We start from the raw sequence: 14768 nt of genomic DNA on the forward strand, positions 1-14768 counted from the left end.
GGTGGCTTGGTCACGTGGACAGCTCCATGGGTGGCTTGGTCACGTGGACAGCTCCATTGGTGGCTTGGTCACGTGGACAGCTCCATTGGTGGCTTAGTCACGTGGACAGCTCCATTGGTGGCTTGGTCATGTGGACAGATGAGCGCGTCCAGCTCTTGAAGCTGCTTTGATCTTTGTCCTTAGATCACTTGTGTGGGTAAGATGGAAGCCAGTGCCACTTTAGATAATCAGCTTCCTTTATTCCTTTGTCCGCTGGCATTATCTTACTCCTGTCTACCCCTCCCCAACGTTTCTCTGTGTAACAGCTCTGGCTGTTCTTGAGCTCTCTTTGTAAACCAGCCTGGCCTTGAACTCACAGAGATCCACCTGTCTCTCCTATCTCTTCCTCCCAAGTGCTGGGATGAAAGGCATGTACCACCACGCCCACCTCGTTTTACCAGTTTCTGAGGGGAAATGTAGCCTCATTATCCACACAGAAAAGAATACCTCTCTACCATCAGTAGTATTTTGGTAGGTCAGATGGAACGTCCTTACCTACTGCATAGTTATGGTACACAATGGATAATCTGGTCCTTAGCCAGTAGATTAGTGTTTCTGCAACCATCCTAGGCAACAAGGGGCTCCATCTTCCCATGCCTCCACCTCTCCGGCCATGTCCGCTTTTCCTGTTTAATATCCCATTTAATGCCACAGCAGACTGAGGATATGGCTCTGTACTTGACTCACATGCCCAGGGCTCTGGGTTTGAGCCCTAGAACTACCAAACAACAACAGAGGTTTAGGTGACTACTCGAATACAAATGTCCAACCAATCTATGAGCCTTGGGAATTTCACAAAAGCAAAAAAAAAAAAAAAAAAAGACACAGAGGGTGTCAGACATTAGACACTGAGACAGTGAAAAATTTTTGTTTGGGGACTAGAGGTGGTAGCTCAGTTGTATGGCATTTGCCCAACATGCTCGAGGCCCTAGATTCAACCCCCACAACTTCAAAGGGAAAAGGGAAAAAAAAAATCATCTATCAAGGACAGCTGTTGATAGGATCGCAGTTAGGAAACGTATGTGGTCGTCAGGTTTCCTCCTGCAACAGATGAGAATAGACACAGAAACCCACAACCAGACCAGAAGGAAAGAGACTGTATGTGAGCTTTGAACACTGTCTCTTCTCACACCCTCCCCCACCCCTTAGGGGAGGACAGCCCTGCCTGAAGCAGGCCTGAAAGCTCAGAAGTAGGTTGGGTAGAGGCCAGAGGATTAGGTCAAGGCCAGATTCTGCTACTTGACACCCTATTTGTCAGGGACTGAGACCTTATTTACATAAACAAACAAACAAACAACTGCGTAGGAGAAATGAGTTTACACATCCCAGGCTTAGCTTGTCACATGACACTTTGTCCTCCTTTATCATTTCTAGCCTATCTTTTTCTAAATCATCGACCATGCTCTTCTGAGTGATTTAAAAACATCAAGTTTGTACCAGGCTGTTAGTGGCCGATTTCAATACAATTTCAGGAGGCTGAGGCAGAAGGATTTCATGTTTGGGATGGGCCTGGGGAAAACATTTTTAAACCACATCCCAAAAATGCGATTATAAAATATCTGAGGATGTTAGCCAGTGATAAATGCTTACCTTGTCTGGCATGCCTAAGGCCCAGGGGCCAGTTTCTCAGCAACACAGAAAACAAGACAAAGGAACAAACACTTAGAAAGCAAGTGATCTATTTTGAGGTAGGATCTATTGTAGCTCAGAATAGTCTTGGGCTAAGTAGGGGGAGATGACTTTGAACTCCAGATCCCCCAGCTTCAAGTTCCCAGTTGCTGGAATTACAGGAATCGCTGTAATTATCTTGCCCGGCTCTGGCAAATGATGTCTGGTTTCGCTATGGAGAAGTGCCATATTAAAGTGTTGAAACAATTTGCTTTTCTTTCTTTAGAATATAAACTTTCACATTTAGCTGTTATTTCTTCGGATGTTATGTAACAGATGGCTATAAAAGAAACTTTCGGCTTCCTTAGCATAGTTATATTTCAAATTTTACCGTGTCTTTACACGCTCGCTTATTTCATGCTTGCCTGTGGCTTAAGAGATTGAAGTTATCTTCAGTGAGGTTATCTGTACCCTTGATCTAGATATCTGGTTCACGTTCCCACTCCTTAGTGGGTGAAAGGTAACAGCACTGTCCGGGAGGGAAGCACAATGATATGAGCCAAGACTGGTATCCGTCATGAGAAGACGAAGAACCCCTCCAGGGCTCCAGGTCAGGAACTCGGTGCCAGATCTCTTGACGTGAGTTATTCATTTGTTCCTCACCTGGAAACCGCACAAGAACCAACCAAGAGGAGAGATGGGTTAGTGAGCTGCCCAAATCGGGCACTCAGGCTGTGAAGGTGGCAGAGCTGGGAGGGAAAGTCGGATCATCGAACTCTAAAACCTGTGCCCAAGGGAAGGCTTGTGGGAGGAGGGGCAGGGAGCTGAATATAAAGTAAATAAATTGAGTGAGTGAGTAAATAAATAAATAAATAGAGCCAGTGCCCTTATTGGGACGTGGGAGAAGAAAACCCATTCAAGGTCACCCTCAGCTGCATAGCAAGTTCCTGGGATGCCTGGACTATGTAAAACTCTGTCTTATAAACAAACACACACACAAACAAAAACCTAAATCAGGGCCATCATGGTGAGGCTGAGATGGCTTTGCCCCACATGCCTGTTATCTGGAGTTCAGTCCGCAGAACCCATGTAAAGAGGGAAGGGGAGAACTAACTCCATACACTTGTCCTGTGACCTCCACATGTGTCATGTCAAGAAACAGGTGGCAACACACGCGTTGTCCCAGCACTGGGGGAGTAAAGACAAAAGGACCCCTGGGGCTTGCTGCCTAGCCAGGCTAGGTGAATTGGCAAGTGACAGGTTCAGTGAAGAGATCCTGTCTCAAGAGAGAAAAAGAGTTGCCGGGCGGTGGTGGCGCACGCCTTTAATCCCAGCACTNGGGAGGCAGAGGCAGGCNGATTTCTGAGTTCNAGGCCAGCCTGGTCTACANAGTGAGTTCCAGGACAGCCAACGCTATACAGAGAAACCCTGTCTCGAAAAGCTAAAAAAAAAGAAAGAAAGAAAGAAAGAAAGAAAGAAAGAAAGAAAGAAAGAAAGAAAGAAAGAAAGAGAAGTCGAGTGTAATGAACACCTCAATCTTACACACACACACACACACACACACACACACACACACACACACACAATGTGCCCCGGCACCCCACAGGTGCATGTATAAACACACAGGAACCCTCCCACCACACCTGGTATGAAACCTGTGCTCCGCCTTGCAGACTGTATCTTATTTTCTAAGAAGTTCCTTAACACCAAAGCCTTTCAGTAAGATTCCAGATTGTTTGTTTGTATAAGCAATGATGTCTCTTTGAGCAGACTGTGGAACTGGTAAACTTGGTAGCGAGCAGATGGTACCATCTGCCCATCACAGAGCTAAGATAGCTATCTGGGGCTAGGCTTGCCACTTAACAGGTGCTACACCATGGAATAAATGTGTGTTACTTATGCCATCATGTGATTGGCTAGCTGTACTCTGTCAGGTCTTTATTTTTTGGGTTACTCTTGGGCTGCTAGAGGCAAGGTCTTCACAGAACAAACGCATGAAACTATCTTAGTTAGGATTTCAATGCTGTGAACAGACACCACGATCAAGGCAACTTTTATAAAAAGACAACGTTTAATTGGGGCTGGCTGACTGGTTCTGAGGTTCAGTCCATGCTCATCATGGCAGCATCCAGGCAGGCATGGCTCTGGAGGAGTAGCTGAGAGTTCTACATCTTGTTCTAAAGGAGAAGGAGAAGAGTGTCTTGCAAGCAGATAAGAGGAGGGTCTCAAAGCCCATCCCCACAGTGACACCTTCCTCCAACAGGTCCACATCTCCCAACAGTGCTACTACCTATGGGCCAATCATATTCAAAACCACCACAGAAACTTAGTGTTTATGTCATTAAACATTTAATGAGAGAGGAAAAAAAATGCCTTTCAAGGCAAAATAGAGTCTTAGAAACAATACAGGTGTGAAAATTGTACCTCTTAGTTTTATTTAAAATCAGGCTGTCCTTGTATCCCATTCCCCTGGCTGGCCTGGAACTTGTTTTTTAGACCAGATTGGCCTCAAACTTGCTAAAATTCTGCTATCTCCACTTCCAAGTACTAGGATCTGTAGATATCTACTATCATATCTGGCTCTAAGTTGACGTTATATATTTTCTTTCTATTTATTTATTTATTTATTATATGTAAGTACACTGTANCTGTCTTCAGACACTCCAGAAGAGGTCGTCAGTCTTGTTACGGATGGTTATGAGCCACCATGTGGTTGCTGGGATTTGAACTCAGGCTCTTTGGAAGAGCAGTCAGTGCTCTTACCCACTGAGCCATCTCACCAGCCCGACGTTATATATTTTCATTGGTTTGAAACTTTTCTCAGGGCCAGAGATTATACCAGGACCCTACACCTGTCCTATGGCCCTCGGGGCCTTGTCAATGCTAGGCAAATGTTCTACCTCTGAATCACTCTGAATGGACTTCTGATGGACTGTTGTAAGACCTCCCTGGAGAGACAAAAGAAAAATAGCTGTTTATCTCAAATAGACTAGGAACACAGAAACCTAAGAAAGAACTTACCACGCCTACCTTGGTGAAATAAGTGATCCTGTTGGGGTTACAGGAGCCTGAGTGACCCACGAACGGCTATACCACTAAAGGGTCCCATCCCCACTGAATTTCTTTCTTTCTTTCTTTTTTTTTTTTTAAAGATTTATTTATTATTATATGTAAATACACTGTAGCTATCTTCAAACACCCCAGAAGAGGGCATCAGATCTCATTACGGATGGTTGTGAGCCACCATGTGGTTGCTGGGATTTGAACTCAGGATCTTCAGAAGAGCAGTCAGTGCTCCTAACCGCTGAGCCATCTCTCCAGCCCCCCACTGAATTTCCATCTCCTACTATTCTTCACTGTTTTTGAGATCACACACATATGAACAGGAAGGAGTAGCACCTAAAATCTCAGGAAGGCATCATCAAAGTCACCCTACAAAAAAAGTCTCACCCTACAGCAAGTGAGCTCCACTCCCATTGGCTAACTAGCCGTCTGCCGTATCGTCTGCTAGGTCATCAAAGCTGCTGTGCCCCTGATGGCCAATGCCATGTCAAGCCCGGAGCAACGAGTTCCATACAATACTGCTACAACGTATTGTGGAATCCGTTATGTTGAGACTGCTCTCTGGCTGTAATCATGGCACGGCTAATGTCTCATATAATTCACCATGCCAAGGGAAAGCAATTGGCAGTAGGGATTAGTCTATGTGCAGGTCGTAACTCAAAAAACACTGTTGTGAGAGTTACCATGGGGATTTTTTTTCTTTTTAAGTCACCAAACTGAAAACAAGATCACACAAAATAACTTACGTTTTCCAGATTTATGCAAAAGTATGGTTATGCACACAGAAGCCAGGTTTTGGGATGTTCCTATGATAAGTTACTTGGTTTGTTTCTCAGTCTACATCGTACTGTGCGAGCATCAGATGAGTCTGAGAGCGTGCAGAACTACCAGGGGATTCAGTGAGCTTGTATTTTTTTGGTGTCAGTGTTTCCTTTTGGGTTTTGGCAGTGCCTCTGATTTAATTCAGCCCTGTGGGTGCTAGGAAACCCTCTGCCACTTAGCTACATCCTTAACCCAGTATGTGTGCCTCTAAGCCCAACACGATTCTTTTGACCAAATAGTTTATCAGCATTTTAACATTGCCAAGCTCCCATAAGAGTCCTTGGGTTAAAATGTTGTCCATGGTACTTTCCTAAGAGGGATCCTACATTTTGAATTCTGATGGAAATATATATATATATATAGCAAAGTACTTTCCGAAGTGGCACAGTAAATTATTTTTCCATTTCAATGCCCATTTCATCCTCTCTATGAATCACCAACATTAATATAATCAGGAGTTGGACCTATTGGCACAGGCCTGTGACCCTAGCAATTTGGAAGGCTGAAGCAGGAAGGTTCCAAGTTTAGGTATTACCTGGACTCCGGGATAGGAGTTCAAGGTCAGCCTAGACAACCTAATAATACTGTATCATAAAACTAAAACTATACAAAGACTGGGCATATATACTCAATGGTAGAGCATGTCCTACATACATGTGAAGCCCTCTGGCTAATCCCCAGCAGGTCCAAACAATGCTGTAGCCAATGAGAACAGTAGTTAACAGAGGAATTGTACATTAATAATGTTAATGATACATACAGTCAGAGGAACCTGTGAGCCAGTTAATGCTGTAGATAAAGAGGTTAGTGGGTTAAGTCATTTTTCTTTGTGGTTTATAGAGCTTTGCATCTCACATTCCTAAGTAAGACATTTTTTCTACTAATAAATATTTTAAAGTTTTTCTGTTTTTCCTACAGATGAGCTACCAATGGCAGTCATAGATATTCAGGCTTTTATTAAACTAATTTTCTAGGTGAGATGGCTCTAGATCTTTATTACATCTATCTATCTATCTATCTATCTATCTATCTATCTATCTATCTATCTATCTATCTGTGTTAGGGAGACAACATGGAGGGATATATGTGTCATAGTTTGTGTAAGGCAGTCAAAGGATAAGGAGTCAGTTCTCCCCTTGCATCGTGTGGGTCCTAGGAATAAAACTCAGACCATCAGACCGACCTGGCATCCAGCATCTTTACCCACTGAGCTGTCTCACCTCCTTTACAGCAACTTTTTGTTTGTTTGTTTGTTGTTTTTTGTTTTTGTTGTTGTTTTTCGAGACAGGGTTTCTCTGTATAGCCCTGGCTGTCCTGGAACTCACTCTGTAGACCAGGCTGGCCTCGAACTCAGAAATCCGCCTGCCTCTGCCTCCCGAGTGCTGGGATTAAAGGCGTGCACCACCACGCCCGGCTACAGCAACTTTTGTAGACACCTAAAACATTTGTCCTGCACACTGGATCAGGCCTCTGATTCCATACTCAGGACCCAGATTCCGAGGGATTGCTGTAGACTTGAAGCCACCCTGGGCTACGTGATGTAGGACCGGTTCAGGCAGGCCTAGATAGCAAAACTGTATCTCAAAAACGAAACTTTAAAAAAAAAAAAATCCCTCCACTTTTGACTACCTGAGAGATGTCTTCAGGGTCAAGAGCAGAAGAGCTGACTTGGTCCAATGGGTGCTGATGCCAGCTGCCAGGACTCCACTGGGTTCCTGGTCTCACTTCTTCCTCAATAGAGGCTGAGCCATCCCACCTGAAGGCCCTTTTATGATTCTCTGGTTAAACTTTAGAATTCTTTGCATTTGCCTATTGACTGACATTTTTCCTCCCTGTCTTCTGAAATAATTATCCAAAATGTGTTCATCGTTTTTCACTCAATTTTGAAGGACTCTTGTTTTTACCAAAAGCTACAGATAATCTCTCCATTGAACTTCCAATATCCAATATGGAAATTTGCAATATCCATCTGGAAGTTTCTCCTGCCTCCCTACCCAGGTTGGGGAGTCGGGGTGGGGATAGGAGTATCCCACCATGCTAATCTGATGTTGATTTTTTTTTTTTAAATAACGTTATTGAACTGTAGTTCCTATACTATGTAATCCACCGATTTAAAGCATGCAATTTGAAGGTGATGAGATAGCTCAGTTGATGAAAATAATTGCTGTATAATCAGGAGGACCTGAGTTTAATCACCACAACACGGTTCTAAGAGCCTGGTATGGTTGGCCATTCCCTCAACCCTCAATTTCTCCTCCATCTTTATCTCTGCACATCTTGGAAGCAGGAAAAATGGTGGGCCAAAGGCTCTGTGGCTGGGTTGGTGTTCCTATTCCTCCACTGAAAGTCTTGCCTGGTTACAGGAGGTAGCCGTTTCAGGTTCCATATTCCCATTGCTAGGAGTCTTAGCTTGGGTCATCCTAATAGACTCCTGGGAGTTTCCGTGGTCCCCTCTTGCAGATATTTGATCACTTCTTGAACCCCCAAGACTATAACTGAAAAAAAAAGAACAAAGAAAAAGAAAAACAGCTAAGTAACCTTGTCGTGGCATGACTCAACCCTGGCACCCACCTTGATAGAAGAGCTTCCTGTTTACTGTAAACAAGAGTTGTGGAGCTCAGCCCTACCTAAGAGCTTTCTGTAAACAAGAGCTAAACAGAGTCAAACATGGGTCAAGAGAAGGAGCAACTGCAAGAAGCAGTTCTCGCCGGGCGTGGTGGCGCACACCTTTAATCCCAGCACTTGGGAGGCAGAGGCAGGCGGATTTCTGATTTCGAAGCCAGCCTGGTCTATAAAGTGACTTCCAGGACAGCCAGAGCTATACAGAGAAACCCTGTCTCGAAAAAAAAAAAAAAAAAAAAAAAAAAGAAGCAGTTCTCAGGGAGTGAACATGGGGAGTAGAAAGGAGGAGGGGCTTGGAGTTAAGGGGTCTTTAAGATGGTGTAGAGAAGGGGCTTTTCCTTCGGGGATGTCATGGAGTAGGAAGGTGAGTTGGGTTCTCTCTCTCTCTCTCTCTCTCTCTCTCTCTCTCTCTCTCTCTCTCTGAGCGAGCAGGCTTTCACCATATTGTCTGGCTACTGAGTCTTCTCTGGTAATCGAACAGCCAGGTTTTTTGTTTTAAAAACACCACCTACCAATTTCAGTTCCCTCTCCCTTAGTCCTCTCCACCCTTGATCCCCTTCTGTTCACATCCCCACCTCCTCTCCCACCCAGGTCCCCCCCCCCAACCCCCTCCATCTACTCCTAATGTCTATTCTATTTCCTTTTCTCAGTGAGATTTGAGCATCTTGCTTTGGGCCCTCTTTGTAACTTAACTTCTTTGGGTCTGTGGATTGTAGCATGGTTATCCTGTATGTTATAGCTACCATCTATTTATAAGTGAATACATACCATGTATGCCCTTTTGAATCTGGGTTGCCTCACTCAGAATGATATTTTCTAGTTGCATTTGTTTGCCTGCAAATTTCATGATATCCTTGTTTTTTAATAGCTGAATAGAATTCCATTGTGTAAATGCACCACATTTTCTTTATTCGTCCTTCAGCTGAAGGATATCTAGGTTATTTCCACTTTCTGGCTATTATGAATAAAGCTGTATGAGAGCATAGCTGAGCAAGTGTCCTCGTGGTATGGTGGAGCATCTTTTGGGGTGGTATAGCTTTTATGTTTTGGGCGGATAAACCAAACAGCAGACCACGCCAAGGTGATTCCACGTGAGAGAGGTTTATTAAGCAGGGATGGGGGCAGGGCGGCGGAGCGAGTAGAAGAGAAGAGCAGAGAAGAAGAGAGAGGGAAAGAGGAGAAGGAGAGAGAGAAGAGAAGAAGAAGAGGGGAGGAAGGGGGAAAGAGGAGAAGAGAGCGAGGAGGGGGTGATCCCCTAATTTATACAGAGAATGACGTCACACCAGTGAGGGTGGGAACTGAGCCAGGTGAATTGTGGGACTGAGGGTCCTGGCAACGCAGGTCTAGTGTCACATGGTTAGGCCAGGCCTTGGAGTCTCCTGGTGCTAATAATAGCCACATCTTGAGCTGGAACTATTCCCAATTTTCTGAGAAACTGCCAGATTGCTTTTCAAAGTTGTTGTACAAGTTTGCACACTCGGCAGCCATGAGAAGGGCTCCCCTTTCTCCACATTCTCACCAGCATGTGCTGTCACTTGCGTATTTGCATTTCTCTGGTGACTAAGGTCTTTGAACATTTCTCTAAGTGCTTCTCGGCCATTTCAGGTTCCTCACTCAAGAATTCTCTGTTGGGATCTATCTGTACCCCATTTTTAATTGGATTATTTGGTTTGTTGATGTCTAACTTCTTGAGTGCTTTATATATTATGGGTATCAGCCCTGTGTCAAACGTAGAGTCAGTGAAGAACTCTTCCCATTCTGTAGGCTGCTGTTCTGTCCTATTGATGGTGTCCTTTGCTTCACGAAGTCCCATGTATTAATTGTTGAGCTGAGTGCCTGAGATGTTGGTGTTCTGTTCAGGAAGTTGTCTCCTATGGCAATGAGTTCAAGGCTATCCCTCACTTTCTTTTCTACGGGATTTAGTATATCTGGTTTTATGTCGAGGTCTTTGATCAACTTGGGCTTGAGTTTTGATGTACACGTTTTAACAAATAAAGACCAGAAATGTAGAATGTTTGGTAGAATGTTTACCTGCCATGCTTAAATTGTGTGCAGTGGCACAGACCCACAATCCAAACCCTAGTAGACAGGCAGAATGATCGGGGTGTCAAGGTCATCCTTGACTACATATAGTGAGTTGGAAGCCAGCCTGGGCAACAGCAGACTCTGTCTCAAAGAGAAAAGAAATGAAGTCTTAGTATGGGATATACACATACACTGTGCTGGGTTGCTGGGAGCCTGGGGTTAATTCAGGTAGAAAAACAAGGGAAGTGAGCCATGAGGGTGTACAGTGTGGTATGTGGTCTGGTGGAGGGGACCCTGGAGTCAGCAGGACACTACGAAGAGAACTCGGGTGGGACTGGACTCAAAGACTGTTTCACAGAGGATCTGGCTACCAAATCTTTTAAATGTGTGTCACGTGAGGAGGATTTGGGAGTGTGTGTGCGCGGCACTCCGCAAGCCCACATGGCATTTGCGTAGCCTCTTTCTTGGGACTTTTGCCCCTGTTGGCTAGAGTCTTCTGGCTGTGTCGCTCTCTGGCCTGCATGCCACACATTCTCCATCGGTTGTCTCTTCTCCCCAGTGTCTAACAAGCACCCGTTTGTGGACAGCAACCTCCTCTACCAGTTCAGAATGAACTTCCGTAGGAGGCGAAGGCTGATGGAACTGCTCAACGAGAAGTCCCCGTCCTCTCAGGAGACGCATGACAGCCCCTTCTGTCTGAGGAAGCAGAGCCACGACAGTCGGAAATCTACCAGCTTTATGTCAGGTATGCCGGCTTCGTTGGTCTTTTGAGAGGTAATAATGTGTTGGGCTAAGAATCCTTTGGTATGCTGCTTGCTGGTGCATAGGAAGCTCGAGGTTTAATCCCTAGCAACACGAAGGTGTGGCAGCACATTCCTGTCAATTCCAGAACTCAGGAGGAGGAGGCGGGTGGATTAGAATATCAAAGTCATCCAACATGGCAGTATTTGAAGTCTTCTTGGGTTACGTGAGACCTTGTGTTAAACACGCACGCGCATGCACACACACACACACACACACACACACACACATACACATACACACATACACCCCATCCCAAATACAGAAGTGGGAGATGTTTAAAGAGGCTCTTCAACTCCTCTGAAAATTTGGCATGCCCTTGGTGACTTAAAGTTCAGAAGCACTGGGTGCTGAGGGGTCCTGGTCTGTGATCCCAGTAATTGGGAGAGAGAGGCAAGAACTCAAGGTCAGTTTTAGAGGCATCACTTCTTAAGACCCTGCCTCAAAAGGAAGAGAGGGAATGGAAAAGGAAAGGAAGAAAGGAAAGAAAGAAACAGAAAGTAGAGGAGGGAGGGAGGGAGGGAGGGAGGGAGGGAAAAGTAAATTAGCACTGAGCTTCAGTCAGCACCTATTGTATTTGTCATGTCTTGCTTATTCGAAGGAGTTGATAACAAGGACACTTACCCCTGTCAAAGGAGACATTTCTGTGCCCTGGGTTCTACAGCATGGTTTGCCCACTTAATTCCTCATGTAACCCCAAGAAAACGACTGCTCCTGTCCTCATTTTATAGATGAGGAAACACCCTAGCACTGGAGTGAGTGGCTGACAGTTCCAAGTGGTCGACGTGGCTTCATGCCAGCAGCTCCAGTTTATCTTGTCCCCCTTTCGAGTCCCGTAGACCCAATGGTCCTCATACACACCTTGGCTCAAAATAAGAATGACGCAAGAGTTGCTAAGCAGTGAGTGAAAACCAAGCTGAAGGCCAGCAGCCCAAGTTTATGCTCCAAGAAGGTCTTAGGTGTTAGCATTTTATCTAAGATCTGCCCCGCAGTTACCTGGCAACAGCCAGGTGTGCCTGACTCACTGTAAAGGGGCTGCTTGCCTCTTCTGCTCTCTCTTGCTCTCTTGCCTTCTTGCTCTCACTCTGTCCTCTCGTCCCTTCCCCCCCATTCCCCTGCCCACTCTGTCTCCACGTGTTCATGTCTGGCCTCTACTCACTCATGTCTGGCCTCTACTCCTCTACTTTCTCTCTCCCTCCCTCCCTCTCTCTCCCTCTCTCCTCTCCCCCTCGCCTTTCTCTGCCTCGACTCTCCTCCCCATGTCCTGAATAAACTCTATTCTATACTATACCGTCATGTAGCTGGTCCCTCAGGGGGGAAGGGATGCTTCAGCATGGGCCCACAGAGGCACACCCTTCCCCAACACCTTACCACACCTCCACCAAACACATTCCTTCTCTCCTTATCTTTTTATGGAACACAACAGTAGGGACACACTTCGGACTTGTGCAGATGCAAGTAACAATCCGTTCTTTGGGGCAGGGGCTTGCCTGCTTCTTGAATAGGTTCAGCAGAGATGAAGAGGGGATGCAGTAACACAGTCCTGTAAAGCCCTCCATAGGTGTTTGCTTGTTTGGTTTCTTTCCTTTTTTTTTTTTTTTTTTTTTTGGTTTTTTGAGACAGGGTTTCTCTGTATAGCCCTGGCTGTCCTGGAACTCACTTTGTAAACCAGGCTGGCCTTGAACTCAGAAATCCACCTGCCTCTGCCACCCGAGTGCTGGGATTAAAGGCGTGCACCACCACGCCCAGCTCTTTCTTTTTTTTTTTTTTTTTTTAACATTTATTTATTTTGTCTATATGAGTACACTGTAGTTGTCTTCAGACACACCAGAAGAGGGCACCGGATCCCATTACAGACGGTTGTGAGCCACCATGTCACCATGTGGTTGCTGGGAATTGAACTTGGGACCTCTGGAAGAGCAGTCATTGCTCTTAACCGCTGAGCCGTCTCTCCAGCCCTCGCTTGTTTATTTTCTTTCCACATCAGTCAGTGTTCAGAACAGCCTGTGTATTTGCCCTTCAGCCTTCAGAGCCACACTGCTTTGTGGCAGGAAGATCCCAACCTAAAAACTAAAGACTCTGTCTCATGTAACTAACAGTTTGAAAGCTTGGGTGTGAGCTTTGTCTTCTGTGCTTCCAAATGATTGCTGGCTGTCATTAACGAGGGCCATTTACCACCACTATATACTAAGTGTCACATGTATCACCTGCATTGGGTTTCTTTCCAGGAAGGGAAAACTTAGGTTTGGTAGTTCTTGAATTCACGTCCTGTAGGAGCTGGGGAGACGGCCCTAGTTGGTAAAGTGCTTAAAACCCAAACATGTTGACCTGAGATTAGATGGGATGCACTCACGTAAAAGATGTTAATATTAAAAAAAATAAAAATAAAAAAAATAAAAAGGTATGTTGTTGTGTGTCCATAATTCCAGTGCTAGGGAGCAAGGACAGGAAGCCTGGGCCTTGCAGGTCAATCTAGCCTCGTCACCAAGCCCCAGGTTCTGTGAGAGAAACCAAGATGGAGAGCAACTGAGGAAGACTCTGGATATTGACCCCCGTGATCCCTACATTCGAGAATACACGTGTACATATATACATGCAACATACACACGAATATGTACACAGACACACATATACAAATACCCCAAGGAAAAAAAAATACCTGTAAACTTGGCACAAAGGTGTGCCCTATAATTCTAGGACCCTAGTGGTTGAACCTAGCATAGGTTACACAATGAGCCCTAATTTTGAAAAGAGGGATAGAGAGAGAGATGTTCGTATACATCTTATGATCCTCTCCTCACACCCATCCCGTGACATAATATTTCATTTTACAGTCCAGGAAACTGAAAGCGGGTGGCTTGAGTTCCTCCGGGTCTGCGCCACAACTGGAAAGGAATGGGGATTTTTTTCCTTTGCAACAGAAAGCCCAGGCGTTCTAGGTTCTGCGACCACCTACCTACTCAGCGACTTGTTTGTTCCCCCTCTGCAGTCAGCCCCAGCAAGGAGATCAAGATCGTGTCTGCTGTGCGGAGGAGCAGCATGAGCAGCTGCGGCAGCAGTGGCTACTTCAGCAGCAGCCCGACACTCAGCAGCAGCCCCCCTGTGCTCTGCAACCCCAAATCTGGTGAGTGGGGGAGTTCCTCCGGGACGTCGAGATCACAGGAGCCGGAATCTCACGAAAGCATAGTCTAGAATTAGCACCTGTTGAACGGCCAAGGAAGGCTAGCCCAGGGCCTCTGGTGCAGCCTCTTGGAAGGTTACTGCTGTCCCATAATGCAGTTCAGTGCCAGAAGGCCCCGCACCTTCACCTTGACCAGTTATTCAACGTGCATGCCCCTGAAAGAAAGGTATAACTTGGCTCACGCAAACTGCCTTCAGAGAGAGAACTCTCAAAAGTTAACTAAGGGCTGTCCAACACAAGCAAGACCAGCAACAGGGACCAGCAGCGGAGAGATGTTTCCCCCGGCTCTCAAAAGGGCTTCAGCAACTTGTAAATGCTTTCCCAGACTGTGGCGAACAACGATCTATGTGGACCTTGTGCGCTTGTGCTCGCTGTCACGTGCCCCCCTCCCCCTCTTTGTTTCATTGCTGTACTCTTCCTGCTAGATGCTGGGATTACTGGCATGTGCAGCCACTGTGCTCAGTCTCCGTGCCCAGCACACAGAAGGAAAAAGAGCGTGGGTATATTCAAGCCCACCTATTGGAATTCATTGGTGTCTTGCAGTTTCAAAACCTATTCATCAGCCTCCATAAAGATGTTTAACCGTCATCAGGCTAGTGAGATAGCT

The 14768-nt window shown here is 45.7% G+C and overlaps 1 protein-coding gene across 1 annotated transcript in view; it reads left to right on the top strand.

The window, feature by feature from the left end:
• The window catches only part of Deptor (DEP domain containing MTOR interacting protein), a 137570-nt gene that overhangs the window by 84577 nt on the left and 38225 nt on the right, over positions 1-14768 (top strand). Inside the window, exons 5-6 of the mRNA XM_021217119.2 lie at positions 10739-10924; positions 13970-14104. Coding sequence (XP_021072778.1) covers positions 10739-10924; positions 13970-14104 — 321 coding nt within the window. The remainder of the gene's footprint in view (positions 1-10738; positions 10925-13969; positions 14105-14768) is intronic.

This window comes from Mus pahari, chromosome 17 (assembly GCF_900095145.1).
Source record: "Mus pahari chromosome 17, PAHARI_EIJ_v1.1, whole genome shotgun sequence".
Lineage (NCBI taxonomy): Eukaryota > Metazoa > Chordata > Mammalia > Rodentia > Muridae > Mus > Mus pahari.